Source organism: Pelmatolapia mariae, linkage group LG4, assembly GCF_036321145.2.
Source record: "Pelmatolapia mariae isolate MD_Pm_ZW linkage group LG4, Pm_UMD_F_2, whole genome shotgun sequence".
NCBI classification, from domain to species: Eukaryota; Metazoa; Chordata; class Actinopteri; order Cichliformes; family Cichlidae; genus Pelmatolapia; species Pelmatolapia mariae.
Genome location: NC_086230.1, coordinates 30933724 through 30960249, shown reverse-complemented (window position 1 = coordinate 30960249; position 26526 = coordinate 30933724). Strand labels below are relative to the sequence as shown.

At 41.0% G+C, this 26526-nt stretch overlaps 1 protein-coding gene across 1 annotated transcript in view; it reads left to right on the top strand.

Moving 5' to 3' along the window:
* The window catches only part of cacng2a (calcium channel, voltage-dependent, gamma subunit 2a), an 81179-nt gene that overhangs the window by 48117 nt on the left and 6536 nt on the right, over positions 1 to 26526 (top strand). The window contains exon 2 of the mRNA XM_063472423.1: positions 4845 to 4928. Coding sequence (XP_063328493.1) covers positions 4845 to 4928 — 84 coding nt within the window. The remainder of the gene's footprint in view (positions 1 to 4844; positions 4929 to 26526) is intronic.

Sequence of the window (26526 nt, the reverse complement as noted above, 5' to 3'; positions counted from 1 at the left end):
ACTTGAGCCATACTGAAATTTTCTAAAGTCCTTGGCTCAAAGGCAGCTGGACTTCTTTTGGATCTTGATAGTTAATAGCTGACAACCCACTTACTGGGATTCTCAGACGACAGGGGAAATATCTTCAAGAACCAAATGAAGTCCAGTTGCTTTGACTTGAGCACTTCAACCAGCCATGAACTGTAGGATTGAGAATCTACATGAACATAAAGGCACAGTGAAAGTGCAAAGTTGGAAAGGAGAGCATGTTGGAGTTCAGTTTAGGGTGAAGCATCATACCTGCTAGACATGAGCATCTTTGCATATTTGCAAAGAAAACATCTATTTCACCAGTTTTGTTGTAACGCTGAACATCTTAGCTGATGGTTGAACATTCAGAGATTCAGTTTTGTATTGACCACCTCCTGCTCCTGTTGGTAGTTGCTTCAGTTGCTGACTTGAAATTTGTTAAAAGTTTAACTCAGTACCACCCACTTCACTTCACTTTTATTTTTACCTGTTGTTGCTACAAGTGGCTGAATTTCCCCGACATTTTTTGGTTTTTGAATACTAAATCACTGCGGTCTCTTCTTGGGGGGATGCCTCTTAAAGCTGCTAGCAGTGCGGTGCACTGGCTACGTTCAGGATGTGCTAAATTGTAATCAACACACTGCAGTTTGTGCACCAATTAATCCAAACACAAGCTTTGTCTGAAAAATATTGCCAAGGTATTTCTGAAGTTATTTCAAGATCACCTGCAATTTACTGTATTTTTTTCTCTCTGTGTAGAAGAACTGTGCAAGCAATATGTGTGACGTTTCAATTAAGAATACTCTATTTTGTAATTTTTAAAATGACACCAACTTGAATTCTGCAGGAAACACCATTTACTTCATTGCATTGTTAAAGAATTTAGGCTCTTTTAAAAAATGTTTGTACCTTCATCCTGGCTCATGGTGGAAAAAAATGAATTTCCATCCGCCTTGTGATTTTAAACACAGAGCTCTTCAGTTACTCGGCATACTGTGCTGAAAGTACAAGAGCTGCTCAGTGCACACAGGTGTTTCTCTTCAAAGTGATAAGTGTTTTGACCCACTGAACACCTGAGTCTTCAGTAATACCTTCCCATTCACCAGCAGTCCCCCTGCCAAAGCTCCTAATGGCCAAACGGATCGCTCCGCGTCGTGCCCCTGCATTCACACTCACGTGGGGAGGCCTCTGAAATGAAAATGCCATTATAAAACATTTACCAGCCTGCTGAGTTTACATGTCTTACAAGAAAAGGACCGTTTGGAGCGGTTAAGTGTCACATAAATCTTTCAACACGCTAATTGAAGTGGTTCCCCCAATAGGCCACTCTCCACAGCTGGTATTACAAATCACACAACTGTGGATAGGCCAGCCAGCTGCAAACCAAATCTTACACCCACTTGATAACGCTGTTAAGACACACACATGGTGCTCTGTGGGTTGCTGCTGCTGCTGCTAGTTTGCTCAGACAGCTCCACTGGGAGTGTGTAATGTAGTCGTATGTAAACACAAGTCATCTTTCAGTGAAATATGCTCTGAGAGGAGGCACAAGTGTGTCCCCCCTCGCCTCTCTTCTCCTAGAAATGCAACTTATTTAAAGCTTATTTAACCAGGTATGTTGAAGAGGTACTGACTGGGGGTAGTAGTTGCAGAAGGCGGTGGGATTACACCTGCAGCAGTCACCAACTCACTACTGAAACTAGCATGCTACAGAAGCTACAGAAGCTTTGGTGGATTATTTTCCTTCAGCTTCAGTTATCTTTAGTGAAAAGAAATCACCCAGCAGCTGACTGGAAATTTGGTCCGCCATCCAAAGAGGAGCTTCACATCATATATCAGAGCATCAAGTGCAAAACTGTGGAGGACCGTTAAACTCTGGAGGCCCTATTCATGGCTCAGCAATTACACTGACACTCAGACTTGTTGTATTCCACCTCCTGCTCCATCTTCCCTCGCTGTCCTTCAAAACCTCTCTGTTACCTGCCCTTCCTATATTTATCTCTCCTCCTCCTTCCCATTAATTGTCTTTCTGCCTGCTTTTCTCTCTTTTTGTCTTCCCCCCGCTTTGCCACAGAGCCTGTTGATGAAAATCCTTTTTATTTCGTTGTTTATTAATGGGTTAGGAGCGATAAATGAGTGGTACACTATTTCACACCTTTTGATTGTCTGAATTTATTAGAGTAGTTTTGTATGAGCAGTGCAGCCCCTCAGTTCATCCAGCGTATGACATGTGATCGTTAGCTCCTCTTCCATTAAACTGACTTTATTCTGATAAACACCAGGTGGGTGGAGCTTCTGTACTTCTGTCTAAATGATCCACATAGGTGACCATATTCAGAAATCCTGCAGATCCTAGAATAGAAAAATGCAAGTTTAGAGCTGAGAACAGGAATGGACTGACGACTCTCAGTTTGTACTTTGAATTTGGCGTAAACAGCATAAAGTCATCCTTCCTTGCATCAGTGGGTCAGGATGCTGCTGGTGGTGGTGGTGATGTAATGGTGTACAGTATATTTTGTTAGCACACTTTGACCACCTTAGTGCCTGAGCATTGTTATTGACTATGTAAATCCCTTTATGACCAGTTAGTGATCTTCTGATTAACAGGGAACCATGTCACAAAGATCAAATGAGTTTCAGTTTCAGTTACAAAGACTCTCTTCACCTCACTACAGTTGTATTTTTATTGTAACTTCTTAGTCAAAGAAGGACTAAATATTAGGACTACATGAATGTTTTAAGGAGTTCACCTCATTCTTTAGCAACTTTTTATAGCCTCTTCTTTTCTTAGTAATCAGACCTCTTTCAGAACTCTGAAGGGGAATCTGAAGGTGAATATGGCGCGTGCCAAATGGCTGACTGCAAATTTTCCATAGATATTTATAAAAATTATATTTATAGATATTTAAATTAAATGATTTTATAATCCTTTAGAGAAAACCTGATATATAAAAGCTTATATATAAAAATTATTTAGGGGGAACAGTGCAAAATAGTTTCAGGTTTGGCTGAAATGAAAGAAACGTGGCAGAGAGACTAAATATGACACAATTTAAAAGCAGTATTAATGTTCTTATTGAGCTTTATTTTGAACACTGGTACCCAGACTTCCTTAAAGAAAACATCTGTGTGAACTGGTGATTCTCGCATATATCACATGTTTTTTACCATTCAGGTCTGACCTGTGCTTTTTTAATTGCATCAGCTCATCTATTTCTCATGTTTTCCAGTAGTTTAATGGCTTTGTTAGTACCTGCAAATGTTCATTCATTACAAAATTAGCCCGTTTTTATTTTTACTAAATTATGGTAGCATTTGTGCTACATTTGTAGGCAAACTTTATAAGTGACAGTGAGGCAATCAGATGAACATTTCTCCATTCAATGCTTGTACCAGACAACAGCTGGCGCTAACCCACAGGTCATGATGAGAGAGTCGATCGAGTGCGCTTTGATGTCTTGTTTTGTCAGGTGACGCTCTCTTTAATATCTGAGTGGTCATCACCAGGGGGTCCCCTTCCCACCGCTGCATGTGGGCCATTCACAGACCAATAACCGCATCCCGCTGTGCCCATCATGCCTCGCTGCCAAGACCTCCTCAGCACCATGGTAACCAACACCTGTTCCCCTAATTAGAGGGACGCTGGAGGGAAAGGAGATGAAGAAGTTAATGAAACACTAATCTGGTCCAATCAAACGGCCAGGCATCTTCCTCCTCGCTGCACCAGCAGGTGACCATAATGGATGCCTTATGGGCGCCTCCCCCGCCACGTCACCCTGAGTGACCTCATCAATGCCAGATCTCTGCATGGAGCAGACAGGCAGGGAAGAGCTGGAGGGAGGGGAGAGGAGAGGGATGCTGTTTCCTGGATGGACAGCATACCTGAACGGCGAGGTGTCAGCCAAAAAGAGATGAGGTTCTCTCTGCACGGCAGTTGGAGCAGCTCCAGGTCGCACCAGCTGCACAGCTCTTGTTTACAAGCTGCCAACTGCTGCCAGAGAGGCCTGATGCTCAGGTGTGCTTTCTAAAGAGATCAGTCCACTCATATGAGCTGTTATGACACTGTCTGTGTTGACCATTAAAAGAACAAAAGTGTTGTGCATGATCATACACCAGTTTGTGTTTAATTAATAGTTAGTATTAAACTCTGGCTCTTTTCCACAGTGGGACTTTTGTCCTGTGTCGCTCCCCTCAGCCCCATCCAGTTGCAACAGATAACAGCCCCTTCCCAAGCCTGGATCTGCCGGAGGCTTCCTTCCTGTTAAAAGGGAGTTTTTCCTTCCCACTGTCGCCAAGTGCTTGTTCATTGGGGGTTGTCTGATTGTTGGGTTTTCTCTTTATTACTGTAGGATCTTTACCTTACAGTATAAAGCACCTTGAGGTACATGTACTGTTTGAAACCTAAAATATTCAGTTAACTTACAGTAAAGACCAAAAAAAAAAACAACCATGACTTGGTCAGGACCTTTGAACCTGTCATCCAAGTTGTGGAGCTGTGAAAATGATATTTTAAAAAGTCAGACTGAGAAAAACTGAAGAACAAAAACATGAACATGCAAAACGGTTTTTACCTTTATCTACTTCACTTATACAACACAACAAAACAAGTAATGTTGGCATGGCCCACGTGCTAGATTCAATCTGGTACACCAGTAGTAACTGGTTGAGGAAAGTCAAATTCCCTCCTCTATAGAACTGAAGATACATAGTCTGTTGATGATATGGAGTGTAAAAGGTCGACGTGTCTGTCTGATATCAAACTGGCTCCAGTTGTAGATTTTTGCAGTGTTTCATTTAGAGCTCTCCTGAACCCTCTTTCTGTTTTCACTCAACAGGAAACTTCAAAGGCATGTGTAAACAGATAGACCACTTTCCCGAGGAAACAGATTATGAAGCAGACCCATCTGAGTACTTCTTACGTAAGTATATATTCAGTCTTTACTTTCACATACAGAAAAATTGTGACTTTTTTCTGTTTGTCTTTAAAGTGACCACACGAGAAAAAAAATCACTTCAGGAATTTTGCTTCTCCTTCTAAAATCTCTTTTTGAAATTTGTTCCACTTTTTGCTCAGACTGGAGCACGGTGCCAGTCGCTGCTCTTGGCCCGTGTGTCAGCACCGTCTCTTCCTGCCTTTAGCGTGAGGCTGCCCAGGCTGAGCCCTGCCAAGCAGCTCGTCTGTTTTTACTGCTTGGCTGTGTGTAACATAACGTGCAGTGTTACAGTCGGCTGTGTACCCTGTAAACACAGCCCATTGATTTCTGCTCTCTTTTTCTTTGTGCAAGCAAGACAGAGATGCTTGTCGAACTCATTTGCCTGCTAATCCTAAAAATCACAACACTGACTCTGAGCTCATGAGGTGCTGTTACTATCACTAGGTCAATAGTCCCATTAATCTTTGTATTTGCTTAAAAGATAAGAAATTCAATTTAGAGGTTTCTCCCCTCTTTTGAAACACTGTATAATAATCAGTAACTAATTGTTAATACTTTTATGAGCACACTTAAGCTTTAAATCCTTTTTTCTTTGAGTGGATTTAATTTGGTTTGGTTTTTTTTTTGGAAGGACAGAGAAGAAAATTTTATGGGCTGCCTTCTTTCTTGTAATGCAATCTGTTAACACAGCTTTCATAGAGAAACTTTTTTGGAGTGTAATACTGATTTTGGAAACGCATTGGCTGGAGTCCTCATATCCACACTGAAAAGTTTATATGGACACTTGTAACTTTGTGACTGCTCCAGGCCTGCTGATAGCTGATAGTGACTGTACATGTTTCTGTTCTGCTGAAGTGTGTGGTGCAGTTGTCACTCATGAACTGTAGATACTGAGGTACAGTTCTTCATTGCACAGCAGGAAATATTCACACTACTCAAACTTCTCCGTGTGCACTCTGTGTGCAAAAGTGCCCCACTGCATCCCCTTGGTTCTGAATATCATTACCCCTGAGACACTCACGGCGATTCAAGAAAAAATCATAATTTTGGCATCAATGTTGATACGAGAAAACACTAACAGACTACTAGAAAAAGCATAAGACAGATTGAGGGCAAAAAGCATGTGATCATTTGACCGAAAATGAGACTAAGTCATAATATCCAGAAACGATTTGTCATTTTTTAACTAAAGACAACATAATTTTAAGTAAGTAAGACTGAATTATGTTTAAATATAAAGGTTAAAGTAAAAGGAAAGGTGTAGGACCTTCCCTCTTACTTTTTGTTTTCCTTACAAATCTTTACATTTTTCTTTTTTAATTTTATTGCAATCCTGACATTTTTGTGTCTCATAGTGTTGTGGAAAACTCTAAATAATGAACAAATAAACATTCTGAATAGTAATAGTAGTAGTAGGAGAAGTAGTATTCATTTTTATAGTATTCAAGATTTGTTTTTAAACTTCCAAAGAAAGCCAGGCCTTTGTCATCTTTTCGTACATATGGTTTGAACTTCTAACGCATTTCTAACGTGCAAACAAATTCAGGTACAGAAATATTGATAAATCACTGATTTACATGCAGATTTGCGTATATGCACTGCTAATAAATGAGGCCTAATAGCTTGATACAGAAGGCGGGTGTGAGCTTCATCCGAGTTAAAAATATTTGAACTCTACTCTCTAAAGTTTGCTACAAATAGATGTGTAGATGACTTGGTCATATAACTATATTTTTCTGTAAGTACTGACATCTGGAATTTTTACGTTTCATTAACACTCATCATAATTAAACATAGGTGCCAGCTTTAACGCTCTGTCATACTTCATAAAAATGCCAATGTCCCGATGCCCTGGTTGACCTCATTCCCCCTGCAGCCTGCAGTGATTTGAAACTGTAAGTCAGAAAGTGTCCATCCTCTCGTCTTCGTCTGCAGGGATTGTAATCGAGGCCTGACAGACAGCCGAACGGTGTGTGCCAGTGCTGGAGATTAAGCCCGGCCAATTAGGCTGCGTTTGACTCAGCGCTCTGAGCGGTTGTTCCCGCCCGTATGCACCGCGGTTACGATAACAGCTCTGGTAATGATTCTAACAATGCCATAGCCCTGGCAAAAGCAGATCACACTCATAACAAGGCATCTCTCAGGCTGAGGATGACAGTCATGGGGTAGAAGCAGCGGCCTGGCCCTCAGACCACTGATGCTCTGTGCACGCGCACGTTAACCTCTTCCCAGGCTGTGACTGGAGGAGAAGGCCGCATTGCTCCCAGTAGCTTGCCAATTAGGACACTCACATCCATAAATATTTCAGCCTCCTTCTTATATAGGTCAGGCCTCTCTCGGTCGTTGTCTCTCTCACTCTCTCTGCATCTCTTCACCCTCACACCTCACACTCATAGTTTTACATGTCAGGAGTTGCACAGTGCCTCATGTCATCTCAGTCACGATGATTTGCAGCATTGCATGTTTGGTTTTTTTATCCCGTATGCACTATAAGGTCATGTGGGATGCAGTATGCGTGTCTTTCATGTTAAACCCCAGTGATGCTTTTATACATCGGCGCTTTTCCCTTTCACGGACACACCTGGCATTTCCATAATGAGGAGTTTCACGGTGCCTCTGGGTGGCCAAAGATGGAGAAAAGCTGCCTTTGCTCTCACATGCAGCTGAGGGAGAGAGGGGATAGTTATGCAACAGGAATGATGTCACTTCAGGTGAAGGCCCGACGGAAGTGACATCACCGGCGAGCACGGCGTCCAAAATCAAGGGGACACACTGGTGATGTCATCAGACAGCATAGTGAGGAGGAGGGAGGGAGAAATTCGGTGATGTGGCTGCCGAGCATAAAACAGACAAATCTGACTTTACTGTGCTCAACATACACCCCCGCTCCACCGCACATGCACAGATCTGCTGTCCTCATGCCGACATCCACGCATGTACAAATACATACGAGCACGCCACATGTCAGTAGCTTCTCTGTGTGCGTGTTTGTGTGCGCGTGTGTGTCTGCTCCGTGAGTCCAGCTCTCCCAATAGCAAGGCAGTTTGCGCATCCACACGGGGTTATATAAGCCAGCTGAGGCACACTAAAGCGCCACTGGGTTTTTAGATCATGCCGTGTTGGAGCTCCCATCATCCTCTGCTCTACTGGGCGCTAAGCAGCTGAGAGAGAAGAAACAGAGGAAGAAAACGCCTAGTTATGCAATCTGCTAATACTAAAACTGAACAACGTGTAGCAATGAGAGGGAAAAATCATGTGCGGGGAGGAGATGTGGATGCCCGTGAATCCACGCTGGAGCAGGAAATTAACTGTTAGTCACAGGCAGGCATTTTAGTCTCTTGATATTATTTTTAGCAGTATTTAGCCTCTTCAACTTTTGAATTAGTCAAACTGTTGATTATATGATCCAAACCTTTGTTATTTTCTGCAGTAGCAGTTTTGGGAATGTTTTACTCACCTCGATTTAATCATCACAAAACCAAGTGATGATTAAAATTTGGACAGATAAATATACAGTGCTGTGCAAAAGTCTTGAGCCATCCCACAATAGGTGAAGCGATTTATGGAATCAAATATAACATAAGCATGCTTGAAGGACACAGTCTGATCCCGCTCAGACAAGCTGTCTTGTAATTTCTTTAAGTAGTCTTCAAAAAATGTTCTCCAGACTTCTTGAAGAGCATTAAAAAAACTTGGATGTTGGCTGCCTTTTAGTGAGTTCTCTGCTGAGATGATACCACACTGCTTCAATGATGTTGAGGTCTTTTGTTCCTCATACTTCTTATCTACAAGTTGACCAAATTTCAGGTAAAAGGAGGACTTTTTTAAGAAAGCAATAAGCATTTAATAATTTTAAAATGTCTTTAATTGTACTTATTTACTTATAATATAAATCTAAGGTGGTTGGAAGATTATTTGCATGCATACCTTTGAATTTCAGTATTAGCTTACTTAGTTAACTAGTTACATATCCATGTTAGTACTTTGACTGTAAAATAGTTATAGCTATTTGGATCTATTAACCTATAAATCATTGAAAACGTGCAAAACATTAAGCATTGTAAAATCATTTTAAAGCAGACTAGATGCAAATGTTAATATTGGCACGTTTTTAGCTCTAGATTAGACATTGATTTTGCTTTATTCACAAATCATGTTAATTTACATATTTTAGAATGTCAATAATTAAAAGTGACTAAAATCAATGTCTTTATAGTACAAATGAACCATAGAGTCAGACTGAGTTTATTTGTTTATGAGGTTGATACAAATATGACAGCAGTTAACTTAGAAGACATATCACATTTTAAAAATGAGTTTATGAATCAGTGTTGTGTTTATACCATTTTACAAAAATCAGTTATTGTAGGTTTACATAAGAACAATAATACCATTTGTATTTCTGTTTTTTTTTTTTTTCTTGTATTGTTTCTTCAAAGATCAATCCCACATTCAATTCAAGTTTGTTTGTTTTTTTCTGTGTGAATGTATTAGTCTGATAAGTGTACACTGTAGAATGAGGGCACAGCTGTGAGCGCCCACTATTTATTTACAGTGGCCCACAGGCGAGTAGTTTCAGCATGTGAAGTCAATGAAAAACAATATCACATGCAAAATGTTTTCCATTTAGGAGGAGACTTTAATCACAGATTTTTTGTTTGTCCAGATCCAGCCTTGAGTCTGCTGCTTGCATGCGTTGATCTGGAAGTATTCGCTGACATTGATGACAGAAGGACAGGCTTCTCATGGCCTATGTCACCCTAAGGCCTTGCGGCAGACTGGACGCTGGCCTGAACTGGCTTTGGTGTCGCCCGATAAAATCAATGGGTCTGGGGGAGGACACACAGGGGCTTGTAGGGCACAGGCAGGGGGTAGAAATCACACCAGCTTGCAGAGCGGTGCAGTGAGTCTCTAGTATGAGTTTTGATAGTGTCTGTGTATGTGTGTGTGCAGAGATAGATAGGGGAGGGATGGGACCCAACGAGCTATCAAACGGGTATAAAATATGTTAATAGGTGGTGGTAGTTAGTATCCAGCCTGAGTGTTTGCTTCAGCAGGTTCCTAGTTGGTCGCACTGACCTTGAGCATCCTGTACTTTTTGCAGTATCCAAGGCAACAAATAAGGAATCCGTTGCCTAATACATAAAACATACAGTGCTTAGACACGGGCCAATAAATTAATAGCCAATCATTTTTGTCCTGGGTGACCGAGTGAATGTTAGCCCTCTAACTTTATATCTTATTAAGGGAGAATATAGAGGAAGCTCAGCTTGTAAAACACAGAGGTGAGGGAGTGCGTCCTCACATTAAAATGAGATTAGCCTATACGGGACGAGCCACAGTGGTCCGCTGTCACCGGGACATTTGAAAAAACGGCCGCACCCTCTCAGATCAGTTTTACACATTTATTCATCAGTTGTGAGTCGTAACAGGCTGAAATTTCCCATCGCTTGATAGAAAATTATATACGTGCCTTCTTTTTATCTTCAAACATTGAGCAGTAAGAGTCAGTTTTGACAGTTTGTGGGCTTTTTGTGCAGTACATAACCAAAGTGAAAATGTTTCATGCAGTGATGCAAGACAGAGAGAAAGCTGATCTATATGCAATCAAAAGAGAAAAAAATACCTCTGGGTACCAAAGAAGAAACTGGTTCAATACATGAATTCCGCATGAGATAAATTTGTGGAAATGAGCTTCTAAGTAAAAGGTAATTTGTGTTGAAAGTATTTCATTTTTCTGTAGTTTAGATAATAATTAGAATGATTTTATTCAACTCAATTTGACTTGCGTTTAGCAGGAGGTTCTTATGTGGCCCTTAGCCTGTTGTCTCTGTCATGGAGTCATGGAGGGCTTTGGGAGGAACGAGCAGACTCTTGTATTGGATGTGCTGGAGAATGGGGAGCCAGTGAAGCTGGATGAGGAGAGGTTCTGTCAAATCTGAATCTTTTTTAAGAAGACCAAAATGGCACTACAGCAATCTTACGTGAGAACTTCAGAATCAGAATCTTTACTGCCATTATACAAAAAGTACAACAAAATTGTATGCAGGCTCTTTCAATGCAAAGAGAGCAATATAACTATCTTAATAAACATTTTTTCTATATATAGGGATTGGATATTTTTACTTGAGTTCTATGATGTTTGGGTATGAGAAAGAAAGGGGCGGAGTCTTGTTGGACTAAAGTAAGCTAAACATGAGGCATTAGTGATGTTGGCAGTGAAGAAGAGTATTGTCCAAGACCACACCAAGACTTTTGAAACGGGGGCAGGTGTGGACTGGACAGCCATCTATGTAAAAAGTAACCGTTGAGGATGATGTCACTTTATTTATTGTTTAGTTTGACTGTCAGTGATCGTCATCCAGATGGTGAATGCCTTAAGGTGTTGGGTTTTGTAGACACATAAAGTTGCATTTCATCAGCATAAAAATATAACTGTATTCCAGAATGATGAATATTTCAAAGAGGAAGTAGATAAATTATAAAGAACAGGGGTCTTAACACTAATTTCAGAGGGATGCTGTGTATAGTATGGAGTTTTAGACATCTAGTACTATTACGCTGTGTAAATAGCAGGTTCCTCGTTTTGTGACACGTGAGTATGATAGGCTTATTGCCCATTGCTTTGTAGCTGATCAAAAAGTTCTGTGAAACAGCCATTTAGATTATGCTAAACTCCCGTTTAAGATCATCTCTGACAGTTTTCAGCACAGCAGCTATTTTCAGATTGCTTTTTTAGATTTTTAGAGCTCACAGTTTCCAAGCTTTAGAGCAGAACCTCAGGTGAGGAGACCAGGATAATGCTCTTTAGTTCTTAAACTGATCTTCCAGGAGCTTGCAGTCAACAAGAAGTTCCACTCTAACGTCTTAAGCACCTTCCTAATGGAGACCATTCAGAGGAAACGATCTGAACTTTGCTCTGTGTCCTTGTTGCTCATTGTAAATGAACTCTCAGTAATCTTTGGACCACCTGGATCACCTGTGACACCATCCACTTCCCAAAAAAATGAAAATCAAGATGAAAGATTAGTTTTGATCTGGAGGAGATTCAGCACGAGTGTAAGAAGATATCAGGGATCTCTACAGAGAGATCTATAAATAGTATACTCACTGAAAACAGTCCAGAGGTGCCAGCGAACATATTTAAATCAGGTATTGTAGACATCCCTGGTTGCATTAGAAGTCTTCTGATAGATTTTCCACCCTGACAGTATCTAACACTCTGATCAACACAAGTCAGTAAATTTATTCATCATTCAATTTTCTGAGGTAATCGCACAAAAAGCTTCTAGCTGTGTGTAGAAACTTTGAGAAGAAGATTAAGATGAGTTAAGCAACATGGATTAAGGAAACCTGAGGAGCAGCACAGTTTGGTTCATATATCTCTTTTTTTATGTGATCACACAGGAAACACGGTAACAATGTCCCCTTCTGTTTTTGAGTTATAGCTTTGAAGAATGTATTGAAATGTGTTTTTGCAAAGCTTTATGACGTCACTGTGTAATTAACCTTTGACATTTTGATAAAATCTTGATCTTTGGCCACCATTTTTGTCTCCATGTGAAAAGATTCTTAGCACAATTTTGGCCACATCATGCCTCTGTATATTGTTCTTGATTCCAGTTTGATGCATGATGTAAGAAAACTTTCATCAAATCTATTTAAAGTAAAATATGTTGTAATGTTGATTAAAATATTGGGTTTTTAAAGCAGCTGCAAGCACACAAGCTTTGTACTGCTCATGATATATGTATACTTTCAAACCTGTTTTGAGGCAGCTCAGTGGGGCGTTTCCTTCCCCGCATGTGTGCTGTTGGTCATGCTAAGGTCTGGCAGCGAGCCAGACGTCATCACACACACAGTGAGGCGTGATCTGTGGGGACATCAGCAGTGGAGTGGAGGGTAATTACAGTAATTGAAATGTGTTCTGTGAAGGGAACTTTAGCTGTGAGAGCAGGCCTGTCACATGAACTGATTTCTCTTTTACAGTGTACCACGGACCGGCCTGCATGCGTTGGTATGTTAATGTGATGGTGCAGTGCTCGGTGGGAGAACTCCTTGGCTTTAATGACAGCAGGGTGAATGTGAGAAGATCACGGGATTGTATTCAGATCTTTGTCATCTGGTGGTTCAAATCAATCAAATCAAATCAATTTTTTGACAAAAGCTTTGTACCAAAAAGTGGTAAGGCATGGATAATGTTATCATTAAAGTAGTCATGTTATGCTTTTCTTATTTTTTGTCATATATAAAGTCATAGAGGTGGATGTGCATGCTAACCATGTCAAACATGTCAAGTACTGAGGTCAGAACATGAAAAAGAAAGTTCAGGTTTCAGAGAGTTTTTTTCTACTCTGCTCTGTATGATGTATGACGGGAGAGGATATTCTTGGTGATCTCAGACAGAAAGTTGACTCTGATTAGGCTGACTTAAAAATTGTGTGGCCTCAAAAAGGGAAGAGCAACAACAGCTCGTGTCAGTGAGTGAATGACCTGACAAACAGCATCAAGTCCCATTTAAGGTAAATAAAGATTATTTGAAACTATGAATCATTCAAACCTACTTTCTCATTGCTATTTGTTTTACACGGGACTTAAATCCCAGTAACCTATGTGAAAGTCTGCTGCTTGACTCCACCTCCTTTTGTTGTGGACTTGGCCCTCTTTCTACCATCTCACAGCACTTCATTAAAGCTGTCTGGCAGTCTGCACTATTGCAATTATCTATGGTCCATCTTTGCGTTACCATCCTTCAGCTGTGACTTGGAACAGATTAAAAGTGTGGAAGATCCTCAAATGATGTGACTAACTGTAGCTTAGCTGGGGGGGGGTTCTGCTAACACAAGCTGTGGTTTTTGCTTGAAATCTGTCGGCCAGCTGGGGTCTTTCTGTTTAGAACTGCATGTTCTCCATGTGCTTCTGTGGGTTCTCTCTGCATTCCGGTTTGCTCCCATGGTGTGAAGACAAGCATGATAGGTTAATTGGTGATTCTAAGTAGCCAATAGCTGTGTCCCAAAACGTCGGCTGCATCCTTCGGAGGCCGCATTTGTAGGCCGATTACGTCACAGCCAGGCGACGAAGGATGTCCCAATTCGTCGACTCCTTCAAATGCGGCCGACAAATGCGTCCTTCATTTCCCCAAATTTGAAGGATGGGTCGGGTGTGTCCTTCGTGCCCCACTATATCCCAGAATTCATAGCGCGGCCCAGCCAATTTCAGTTTCCAACAATGGCGGCCGCTACTAAGTTTTAAAATTACTCTTATTAATCTTTCTGGGTCACAAAATAAACTTGAGAAAGTAGCTGTGTAAACTTCAAATATCTGCTTGGTTTATCAAGACATTGCATATTTGCAAAAGTGTGCCATCCTTTTCAGAGACGTCTGTTACCCACCAGCTCGATACCTAGCCGGGGTTCAAGGCTCACTAGAGCCGGCGAGAGCAGCAGACTCCCGGCGTCATCGTTTACAGACCCTCGCTGTCTTTCGCTACCCAGGTTAAACATGATATATAAGTCACTCGGATAACTTAAAAATGTAATTGTTTGGCTTTTTTCGGTGTTTTATTTGTTCCGGAGTAAACCGGTTTGGCTGAGATCAAAGTTATTAGATTAAATAAAACTTTATTAATCCATCGGGTGAGTTCCTCCGGGATCTTCACACAGCTGAATAAAAGTCAAACAGAAAACTGATTAAACAGAAGTGTGAGACGGTCGAGAATTTACGCCAGTGCCCTGTTATATTTTAGATAGCAAGGAGCAGACGGCCGAGTTTATTAAACTCCACCGACACAGCGGTGACGCAAATCTGAAGGCTAGACCGTCCTATTTCACAGCCTCGCACTTCCGGCCTTCTCGGTCTTAGAAGGACCCGGCCCACGTAGACTGCGAAGGCTGGGTCCTCCGAAGGATGCAGCCGACGTTTTGGGACACAGCTCATATGTGAAATATTATTGCTGGTGGCTGGTAACCTATTCAGGGTGTATCCTAACTGTCCTGTGAGACTTTAGGTATTTTCATGGTCCTTTCGACATCATTCACTTCCAGGTAATGTTTGCTAATATGCAGCCACAAGTAGTTAATTGTTGTTGTTTTGCTTAAAGTGACTTAAATAAAAAACATACATAAATAAAAATTAACAATACATAAATAAGAGGGGTCTTCAGCATCAGTTGTGAATAACTCTAATGTTCTTGTGCCACTTTGCAAATGCCAGTGAGTAGAACCTGCATCTATTTTTCAGTCATTTCAAGTTGAATTGCATTCTGCCTGCGACGCGTGTTGTCAAGACGGATAAGCTTTCAGAAACAGGATGAAAGCTGTGCAAGCATTCTCTCAAATTTTATATTTAGCCACCAAAGCTAATTTCCGTTGTCTGTGCACATCGTTTTACACTGTATATTTTTTGTGGGTGATTGATGCCAGGTAGATGAGGAGGGGGGAGCCTCACGGCCAGGACGAGGACGGTGAAAGGGCTCGGTATGGAGGAAGAGGAGGGGGGAGATGTGGAGGGGGATTAATAAGCGTTTGTAGTATTAAGTCAATATGCCCGGGAGCTGAGGCACCTGATTAGCATGACCCCATCCTGCACATCAGCACATTTAGGGCTGGGGGAGGCTGATTAAGAGCCAATGCTAATTTCCTCTCAGCCCTATCAATGAAAGAGGGAGGGGGGAAGACAGAGGGGAGGGATAGAAGGTGCAGGGAGATGCATTTGTAAAGAGGACAGTGTGCATGTTTAGACACGTGAATATGTTATACAATGCAATACAGCATATGAACAAAACTACTGGATCATCTAAATGTACAGAAAGTGCTCAGCTATAGAAACCCATGCCATGAAGTTCCCGGTGTACAGTGTTTGTCCTGATGTTAATACCAGAGAAGGCTTGCTCCTCTACAGTCGTTTATATATGTTATGTTATATATATAAAATATATAAAAGCTGAGGCAAAAGATACAGTTTAGGTTCCTATGTGAGTTTTTACTGAGATAAAAATAATGAAAAAGTGCAGTTTAGTCATTTGTACTTTTAGTTTAGCCTAATTTATCACCATTTAGCTTCATTTCAAAATATACAGAGCACTCAATAGCATTTTACAGACATCCCTCAACATGTCAGGTGGTCAAGTTGCTCAGGAATTATAGAGCAACTTTCTGAGAGAGGAGAACTTTTAAGATTTGTTTAATTTTGTCTTTTTATCAGTTTAATTCAGATTTATTTATATAGCACCGAATCACAACAATAGTTGCCTCGAAGTATTTTACATTTTAAGGTAAAGACCCTACAATTATTACAGAGAAAACACTTACTTTAGATAATCCCCTATGAGCAAACACTTGGCGACAGGGGGAAGGAAAAACTCCCTCTTAACAGGAAGAAACCTCCAGCAGAACCGGGCTCAGGGAGGGGGCAACCATCTGCTGCGACTGGTTGGAGGTGAGGAGAGGAAGACAGGACAAAAGCATCACTAACTATATGCTTTATCAAAAAGAAAAGCTTTAAGCCTAATCTTAAAAGTAGAGACAGTGTCTGACTCGTGAATCCAAACTGGGATCTGGTTCCACAGAAGAGGCGGCTGAAGCTGAAGGCTCTCCCTCCCACTCAACTTCCAAATATCCTAGGACCCACAAGTAAGCCCGCAGTCTGAGAGCGAAGTGCTCTATAGGGATGATATTGTACTACAAGGACTTTAAGATAAAATGGACCCTGATTACTGGTATGTGTTTTTTGTGTGTTGTCAAAGAACAAAGATTTAAATATATTTTAAAATATGTTGCATTCTTTCCCCAGAACATTTTTATGTCGTCCTTAGACAGTATGACAGAATGTAGCCACATGGGACATCACCCACTAGTTTATAAAGTTCCATGATGAAGCCTTGGCTTGAGCACTGGAATTTTAAATATAACACGTCTCATTTTACTAGAATAGGAGAATTCTTAAGAATAAGAAGTTTTGGTAAAAAAAAAAAAAAGTACGCATATACTGTAGTTTTATAGGAATCTGACTAGAACTCTGACTTGTATATTCTCAGTTTGCTTTGTGAGTCCTCAGTGGTAGTAGTTTTTTTTTTTTTTTTTTTTTGGACAAAAGTTGCAAGTGTGGAACCACTGTGACGTGAGCAGGACCAGCTGCTAGTGAAGCCCAGCCATGGGTGTGCATGGGTGTTGAGTCTCATTAAGTTGTTTGTCAGCCAATGCAGAAGAGTGCTAGAGCTCGGACACCAGCCTGAGCTGCAGCCGTGCCAATCAATACAGTACACACAGTATCCACTCTCACCCTGGGTCTCTGCGAGCAGGTTGGCACGCATGATAGCAGGATGGCAGGGATGGGTGGGGCTAACCCGCTTCCATAATTCCCATCATGCTGAAGCCAGGATGTCTGCACAGAGAAAGAAAAAAGAGAAAAAACTGCACACAGTGTTACTCAAGCCTTAAAAAATAATATATTATCACTACACTGTAATGATACTCTCCTTGCTAGACTACTTTTCTGTTGTCATAAGAGAAACCAAATAGCAGCGATATACAGTGTTCCGGCTCAATAAAATCACAGTAGGTGGGATTTAGTCCATCTGGGGAAAGTAAACTTATGCGGCATTTCTCATTTCAGCTCCTGACAGAAGAAGGAAAAAAACAATCATATTGTTGGTAAATAGAAAAGTGCCAATCATCACAAGGCAAACAGACGCCAAGCAGTATGAGAAGAAATCAGTTAAAGTTTGAGAAAAGCAGTGACTTTTAATTTTATTGGTCTTTCATTGGTCTTCACAGAACAATTTATACTTTAAACTGGCATCTGCATCATCAAATGTAGATAAGAAATGGATGTATAACAGAGAGGTAGTGTAAAGTACTGTGCTGGTGCCATACAGAGCTTTCCAAATGTATCAAAACAGGTTTACCATCCTGAAGTTTCTGGAAATCAAACTCAACCTCCTCAAACCAAATTATCAGCAGGACAACAACGCTAAAGTCAAATATAGTATAAGCCATGATACAGCTTTTAATGTAAGTGCAAGTGAGAGCTGCAAGGAGCATTCATCACCAGAAAAGTTCCTAAACTTATGTCACGACCAGTGTTGGGGAGTAACGGAATACATGTACCGCCGTTACGTATTTAAAATACAAAATATGAGTAACTGTATTCCGTTACAGTTACCATTTAAAAAGGTGGTATTCAGAATACAGTTACTTTGTTGAAATAAATGGATTACACGGCGGTACTTTCCTGTTTCATATTGTCGCGGGTCAGGACTGTTTGGGTTTTGTTTGACAGCTACGCTCTGTTGTTCCAGGCGGCAGCGTTACGGTTGCCATGGTTACAGGGTGACGCTCTCTCTTGCGTGTTTCCTGGGTGTGAGAGCGCTTTTTTGTTGTTGTTGTTGTGCTAAGCTAATAGGCAGAATGCTACAGGTATAGCTCTAAAGAATGTAGCCTCATGGGCAGTGTAGTCCGTGCTGCAGGGAGAATGGACTGCCATACACGTTATGTGTCTGTGAGCGAGGGAGGGAGAGAAAGGAAAAGTCCGAGCTGTCACGGAGCAGAAACGGGAGCTGGAAGCATGTAAATATGATAATAACCACCGCAGCCAAGAAGAGTGCCTGACGAGCCCAGTTGTAAGTAAGCTATTAAGACTCGACTGTACACCGTGTTCGTGTTTTCCTCCGGAAAAAATAAGTTCTGTTGGAGCAGCCTTTCAACGCCTCTCTCTGTCTCTCGCTAGCAAAGTTGACCCAGACAACAAAGTAAAGCTATTTTTCAGCTACGAGCCCGACACGAAACCCGACGTATTAGCCAGAGGGCCCTTTACTACGGTTCGGAGCCGTGATAAATCACAGCAATAGTACATTCATGTTGTTGTAAACAGCATGATAATATATTAAGTAATCCAAAGTATTCAGAATACGTTACTCTCATTGAGTAACGTAACGGAATACGTTACAGAATACATTTTGGGGCACATATTCGGTATTCTGTAATGGAATACATTTTAAAAGTAACCTTCCCAACACTGGTCACGACATAAAACAGTCGAGATGCTCCGCTCTCTGTGATGGTGACCTCAACCTAAATCAAAACTGTGACCTCGGTGCTAATCACAGGACTCCAGAGAGGATCCTTTCATGTGGTCTGAAGTCAGGGCTTCAGAAACAAAATGCACCGCGAAGGTCACTGCCGTCATTACGTATTAGCACAGAGGTTAAAGCTGTCATTTGGATGGGATTGTTGAGATTGGCAGTGATTTACCACACATTTTACCCTCCTCTCTCAGCAGCTCTGTCAGAATTAAGCCACTTTGCTTAATAATAATCATCAATCAGACCTTTTCTATTTGCTGTGAAGATATAGCATTTGTGTAGATCATAAGCATCACTAAATGTGCTCAAACAGTCATATAAAGCTAGCAGACCTTTGTATAAACCTTTCTTGGTTTCTGTAAAAGAGTTCAACTTCATTCACCAAGGTCAGGATTGTCAAATGCACAGCCTGCAAGCCAGAACTGGTACACCGCTGGGTTTAATGTGGCAGGTGTGCAGAAGAGAAGAACATAACGTTTCCTTTTTTGCAGTAAAAATGCTAAGCCCTGATCAACAGAATCAACTTTTCAGGATTTCCTTACCTGGATGATTAAGTGTGCATCAAGACTTTTTTTTTTTCTTTTTTTTTTTTACAGTAATTTCACCCACATCTGAGCCAGAGGTGTGAATAATTGTCACTTTTACAGCCATCTTGCTGTCACAGACATGCAGTGCCTGCCATTCAGACACATTTATTTGATTCACAACAGCTGTCTTTTGTTTTTGTTTGTTTGTTTATTTGTTTGGTTGGTTGGTTGGTTGGTTGGTTGGTTTTTTGGGGGGTGGGGCATATAATAATAGCAGATTGACTGAACATTTTCTCCATGCAGCTATACTTCCTTTGATGAAAAACAAAGCTTCTTTGTTTGTTTGTTGTACATAGCTTACAGTACAACAGTTTCACTGGTCTTACCCACTAAAACTTTGGCTGCATGCTGCCCATGAACTAAAATGAGTTTGACTGTGCTGACCTAGACTACTTACAGTATTACAGTGCATCAGTATTTGCAGTGCAATCACTCACAAGGGGGAATGCATGCACAATTCAACTGTCTAAATAATGTTTTTTGCTCCTAATTTGCTTTCTTTTTTTTGTTCGTTTGTTTATTTTTACATCGTTGTAACAGTACCTTTACTTGACCTGATGCATGCTCAGTCATCCAGTACCTTTACATATTCTTCCTCAGTGACAAAGCTGTAGCAAACCAAAAAAATCCAAACATGACCCAGAATTATTTTTTCTTTTAGAAAGAAGCAGAAAATACAATTTAAATATTCCCACACCAGGGACAATGACCCGTCATACACTTGTAAAGAAAGTGATCCTGATGAGTTTCTTCCTTTAACCTTGTTCCGCATTTCAAAGTCATTTGAGGCCATGCCTTTAAGGTAGTAGTTTTCAAACTGGTGAGATTTATGTAACTAAAATTTTGTTTAACTGTTTATGGGTTCATTTGTTAACTAAGGACGGATGTGTGTCAGCCCTGCGATGGAGTGATGACCTTTCCAGGGTGTATCCCACCTCTTGCCTATGGATGGATGGATGGCTTTCATTATGTGAAACTATTTGAAGCTATGTTTAAATAATCCACTAAAATTTATTTAAAAAACAGCAAAAATCATATTCCATTGTGACTTTGTGCAGATACAAATTTCTAATCAGTAAAAAATCATTTATATATATCAGAGACAGCATGCATTAATTGTAAATGTGTAAAAGAAGGACAAAGAGGTGGCGTATCATAGATCTGTCTTTTCACCACTCACCCATCCACAGCAGTGACTATTCCCCGTGTATCTGTCAGCCTGTCAGTCTCTCTGCCTGCATCCCCCTGGGGATGCTTCTCTGCTTAAGCATCCCTCCAGGCAGGATCCAAAACTCTGACGGGGGCTCAGCTGATCCTATAAAGATGGAAAGTGAAGATGTGAAATCCTGAGAATGTAGTTTGAGAAAGGACTGGTTTTAAATAGGTGGCCTCTCAGACATGCAGCCTCGCTGCCTGGGGGCATAGTTATTTGCCCAGTCTTCATCCAACAATTCCCATCCTCTGCCCTCACTGCAGGCAACAAGCTGCTCGGAGACACAGCTATGTGAGCTTCATACAAACGATAAGTGAGCACTGACACACTCAGTATTACACGGGAGAACAGAGTGCATCCTGGCATGAAAAATCTGCAGGGACTTCAGCCTTTCTTTCTGAGATAGCGCGTGGTCAGCCAAACCCAGGGGCATGTTGGCGCAGCAAACTACTGCCTGATCCCAGTGAAGGCACACTGCATGCTGGGAGGTCACTGTGAAGGTCACTGCACTTTTCAGTGCACTGCTAAACATGGATGTTAGCACAGGGGATGCAGAGGACCGGAGTGGCACTGCAGGCCAGCTGACCTTCGAAGCCATGCAAATGAGTTGGAGCTTCTCGTCTTGGAACTACACAGCATCGCTTTCATTGCTTTCAGGATTTCACAGAAACTCTGATACCTGAGGCACTCGTTCTGCAGAGACAAGAAGGGCTCAAATATTAAAGGCTTATAAAGGGTCTGCTTACATTTGCTAATGCTTATTGTGCTGTTGACTGAAAGGATTAGTTTGCTTGTGTAAGGGTTCATAAGGTGTTGCTTCATTACTATATATAAAATAACATGTTTATAAGCATTTATTTTTGGATTAATAAAAGCGCATCTAATATTAGATATCTAACCAATTGCCTTTGGGGCTGAATGCTTGTTTATAACATCCCAGTCATTCCTTTCTGGGTTTCATGTCTTGAATTTCACAGCTTGAGTACCCAATCAGTCTTGAATTTTCATGTTCATAATAAGCTCGTCAACACTAATTGTTTATTTGTTCAGTTGTTAATTTTGAAGCAATTAAATTTCACATTTAGATTCAAATACTGATGGACATTTAAATTAATAAATACAATCTGTAAAGGCTTAGCAGCAGCTTTAGGAATCAAAGCTGTCGGCTGTTGTTCTGGACTAAGATGGACAAAATTCTCAGTTACATTTTGTTGCTAACTAATGTGCGTATCAACTGATTAGTGAAATAAAGTCAAAATCGGCTTCCTTTTCCTCTCTAAGTTTGTCTGCAACTGAGCCTCTCTGAGGTTTCCTCAACTTTAGTGTCACCTTGAGATCCCGCCCCGTTAAACAGCCCCACTGTCAACAATCAATAAATTTGGTTGGCCCTCTATCCCTCTTTTGTCCCTGCAAATGAAGCTGATGGATGAAAAAGAGCCCCCGTGCCCTCACCCAGGTAATGTGCTGTGAATGGCCAGGTCAATACTTTCGGGGTTAACGGGAGAGGCGGTGAGGGAGGCAGAGAGTGAGGGGGAGGCATTTAGGAAGAGTGGTGCGTTTAGAGCAGGACACAGGAGCGGGGTCAACTCTCAGGACAACTTAATATTTAATCATCCCCCCTCACTGGTTACTCAAAACCCCACAATCCCCTGTGGATGAGCAAGGAGACAAGCGGGAGAGAGGGGGGAGGGCGAGATGACACTTTATCTCTCAAACTGCCTTGTGCTTTGACTGAGTGCAAATTAAGTGAGAGAGAGAGAGAAATGGGGGGGGGGAGAGACAAAGAAAAAATGAGATGGGGGACGTTTGCTGTGTGACAAAGATGGCGAGATGACTGTGTGCAGCAGACAGAGACAGACATGAAAGAAAAATGGAAGGTGGCGAATAACGGCATTAAAGTCTTCTTCATCATACAGATTGGAGCTCAGTGGCCGGGCAAGGTTAAATATAACGATAAGTACATCGTGATGTTGAATGATGGCATGATGGATGTGGGTGGGACAGGGAGCAGAGACATTACAATGTCAGGTCAGAAACAGTTTCATAAAGGTGCTACTGAGCCGTGAATCTCTTCAGCTCAGTCATTTTCATCCTATTATCCAAAACCAGGTGCTCCAGGTCTTTTGTTTTGATCAGCTAGGTTGAATTTAAAGGAAATGTCAGAAACATGAATGCTCTATAGGTCCTTTATAGATCAAGCACTAAGGTTTCACATATTAAATCATTTCTGTCCATGTTGCTCATAGCAGAGAAATTTTAACAAATACCACCTCATTGAAGCTCTCCGTAGATTTTTCCACTTAATTGTTCATTTGCTTGTCTTTGGTATGCTGGATGATTAACTTGAATTTTTAACTAAAATTTAAAGGTCTGATTTTATGTTTTGCCTGTTTGCCTCTGGAAGGAGACCAGAGGGTAGAATCAGGAGATACTGGAGTGATTATATCTCTCAGCTGTCTTAGGAACACCTCGGTGTCCCCTCAGAAGTCTCTGTGTTTGCTTAGACTGCTTCCCGCGAAATCTGGAGCAGCAGGAAATAGATGGATGGAATATATCGGATTTTTTATTTTTTGTAATTGAATTTATCAGCATTTTTTTTACAATATAAAAGGTAAAAAAATAAAGTCAAACAGTTTTTTGTTTCCATGCAGTATCTCATAATTTCTTTTTTTAAGTACATTACAAGTTGTTTAAATAGTAACATCCTAAATAAAAAGTATGGCAGAGCATTCTTACGTCATTTAAAAACATACAAGTGAATCCATAAATCCTAAAGTAAAGAGCATTTGTGTGACAGTGTGGGCCTTGAATTCATTGTCCCAGATGGCCATTCAGACAAACATTATTTAAACAAATCCAGTCTGCATTTTTTGAACAGATATTTCTGTGTAAAATGTAAAAGCAGCAGTTTTTTTATTGTAATTTATTTGATAACTGTCATCTTGTCCATGTACAGTGCAGAACAGAATGAACATCATACGTTATTTAATTTATTTCAGGCTGTTGGCAGTGTTGGAGATAAAAAAAATAATTGTTTGTCAGCTCTGGGATCATTAGAATTAATTCTATATATTTGTTTGGATCTATTAACAAACCCACCAAATGTCATATACTCATTAAAATTTTAAATATCAAATAATGCATGAAAGTGTGAATCCTCTAGGGATGAGGAGCGGTTTCACTTTGTTTTTGTTTTGGCCTCGTAGTGCCCGGAACAGAAAGGTCATGGGGTCACCAAAAATCATTAGCATTCATCCTCTGGGGGAGCACAAATCACCATACTGAATTTCAGGTCAGTGTGGTCACTAGATGTTGAAATATCTGCTCTGGACCAGCAGTGTTGGATGACACTGCTGTCCGTTACACCACTTTACATAACATCCAAAAATACAGTCATAGACTGTTATCCAAATAGGTGCTATTTCCATACAATGGTACCTTTCACACCAAAGCTGAATGTTCAGTCTATGAAACCTGTGAACAATGTGCCTCCTCCTGTGCGCTGTCAGTGGGATGTGGATCTATAATGTAAGTATTTTTATTATTTTCTCACCTGCTGCCTACCTGCTTTTTGCCACTTTAACAGCCTTTTTATGTGAAAACCTGATGAAGACATATCCTTAAATTTTGTTGCTGATGATATTTCATATTACCTAATTGTCACGCAATCATTACTTGTTGTTAGTTTGTGGTTAGGTCCTCGTTACCTGGCTATACCCTTTCCACACCTTATATGCTGAAAATCTTAGTTGCCAGTGTCAGAGAAAGGATGCATGTCCTATCCAAACCTCTGTGTGCTCACTTCACTTTCTGCACCACTGCTTGAATAGTTCTGCAGTGTAGCCCACTCCGGCACTGCTGCTGCCAACCATGCACTGAGCTCAGCGTGAGTTTCAGTTGGTTTAGAGATACAGGAGGGAATTAAACCAAAACTCTTTGTCGTGGTCTCAACAGACTATCAGCACCGTGTTATCTTTCTTGTGTTTGTCCATATCTCAGCTTTATGGTAAACAAGACCTCAATTCTTGATTTTTGGCTGATGTAACCAATGCATCCTCAAGCTTAGCTTTGCCATTGCCACCTTGGTGTTTTGAAAGAGAAAAGGGTGTATATGACTGAGAAACTAAGAGACAGTGTACTGTTTTAATCCAGCAACTTGTCAATAGTTGTTCCATCTTTAAACTTTATCATACTTTTTGGCCTTAGTTGGGCCCATTATTCACAAAATCAACATTATGTTGTGTTGACTATAACTTGACACTAACAGTTGAAACTGTAACCTTATCAGGAAATTGTCTGCTAAAGTCATAGATTAAGTTAACCAGTGATTGTTTTTCCCCTTAGATTTCAAACAGACATTTTTTCTGCACTCACAGGAGTCGCCCTCTGCTGGCCATTAGAAATAATGCAGATTTAAGGCACTTCCTCACTGGCCTTCACTTTTCAGTCCGAGGAGTTATGGCCTATATCAGTTTATTCAGCCAATCAAATTACTAAGAGACTAATCACAGCATGGTTACAATTTGACAAAAACTTTTGTTTTGCCCTTAGTGAATTTCCAAGTTGTTGAGCTACTATAAGAGCTATTCAAACTGGAGCTCTGTATTATTGTGGATGATATGAGATATATGTTTTTAAATACATGCCTTTTTACTCAGGCTTTACTCTGGAGTACCAACAGACTTACTGTATTTCAGTTTTGTCACAAGTGTCATATCAAAACTTTGTGGTTTTTTCATCTTTGCCTATAAAACTTTAGAAGAATTCATGACTGAATTTATCAATGTTTTCAGGTCTGAATGTCAGAAAACACCCTAGGGCATTATCACAAAGATAGACATAGCTATTATATTATCACCTATTAGTTTTAGACACTCACATCTCTTTTTCCTTTCAGAGTTAGATATAATTATATTGGGATAAGAGGGTGAAGGGATAACTTATCAGCCAAAAGTAGAAAGCTTGCTGCACCCATAGAGTGTATGGTTGCAATGCACAGACACAGATACCTGCTAATTAGTGCAAAGTGACATACAAATAATGTACTGGAATTGCCTTCATCAAAACAAAGGTACATCCTTTTTGAATGCCAGAGCTGCAGTTTTTGACACATTGATGCTGCCTTCATTTATCAGCTGTAGAGTTTGCTGCTTGGGGTCAATTGATGAAGATAGTCTTGAGTGAGATCAAGAAATCAAGCAGCCAACTCTTTTCTAATTGTTATTCATTTTTTATTATGACTGCATCCATCACATACACTTTACAGAGCCTCAGCAGTCACCTATCTTGCTGTAGTTACCAGTGAGAGCCCAGTGGAGGGTGAACGCCCTGCCAGCTGTGGCCACCACTGGCATTGCAGCTGTTAGCTGATGCCAACCAGCCCACCTGAGGGCACAAGGTAGCTTTCCCACTGAGCCAGCAATCAGCCAAGAAGCCTCACGGTGCTCAGCAGGAAGGAGAAAAACGGATCCAGGATAGAGATCAAGTGAGGAGGGAAGTGATGAATGGCGGCGGGTAGGCAGGCAGAAGGGCCGCTGGGACCTCCAGCTGGTCCCCATGGAGGTGCAAGCGGCCAAGCTCCACACAGAGCCACCCAGCCCCGTGTCAGCACTTTGGGGAGAAGCTGAGAAAAGTGCTGAGGCGGCAGCAACGTGGGGAGATGAGGTGAAGTGGTGAAAATTTAACCAGCCTGATGAAAGTCTA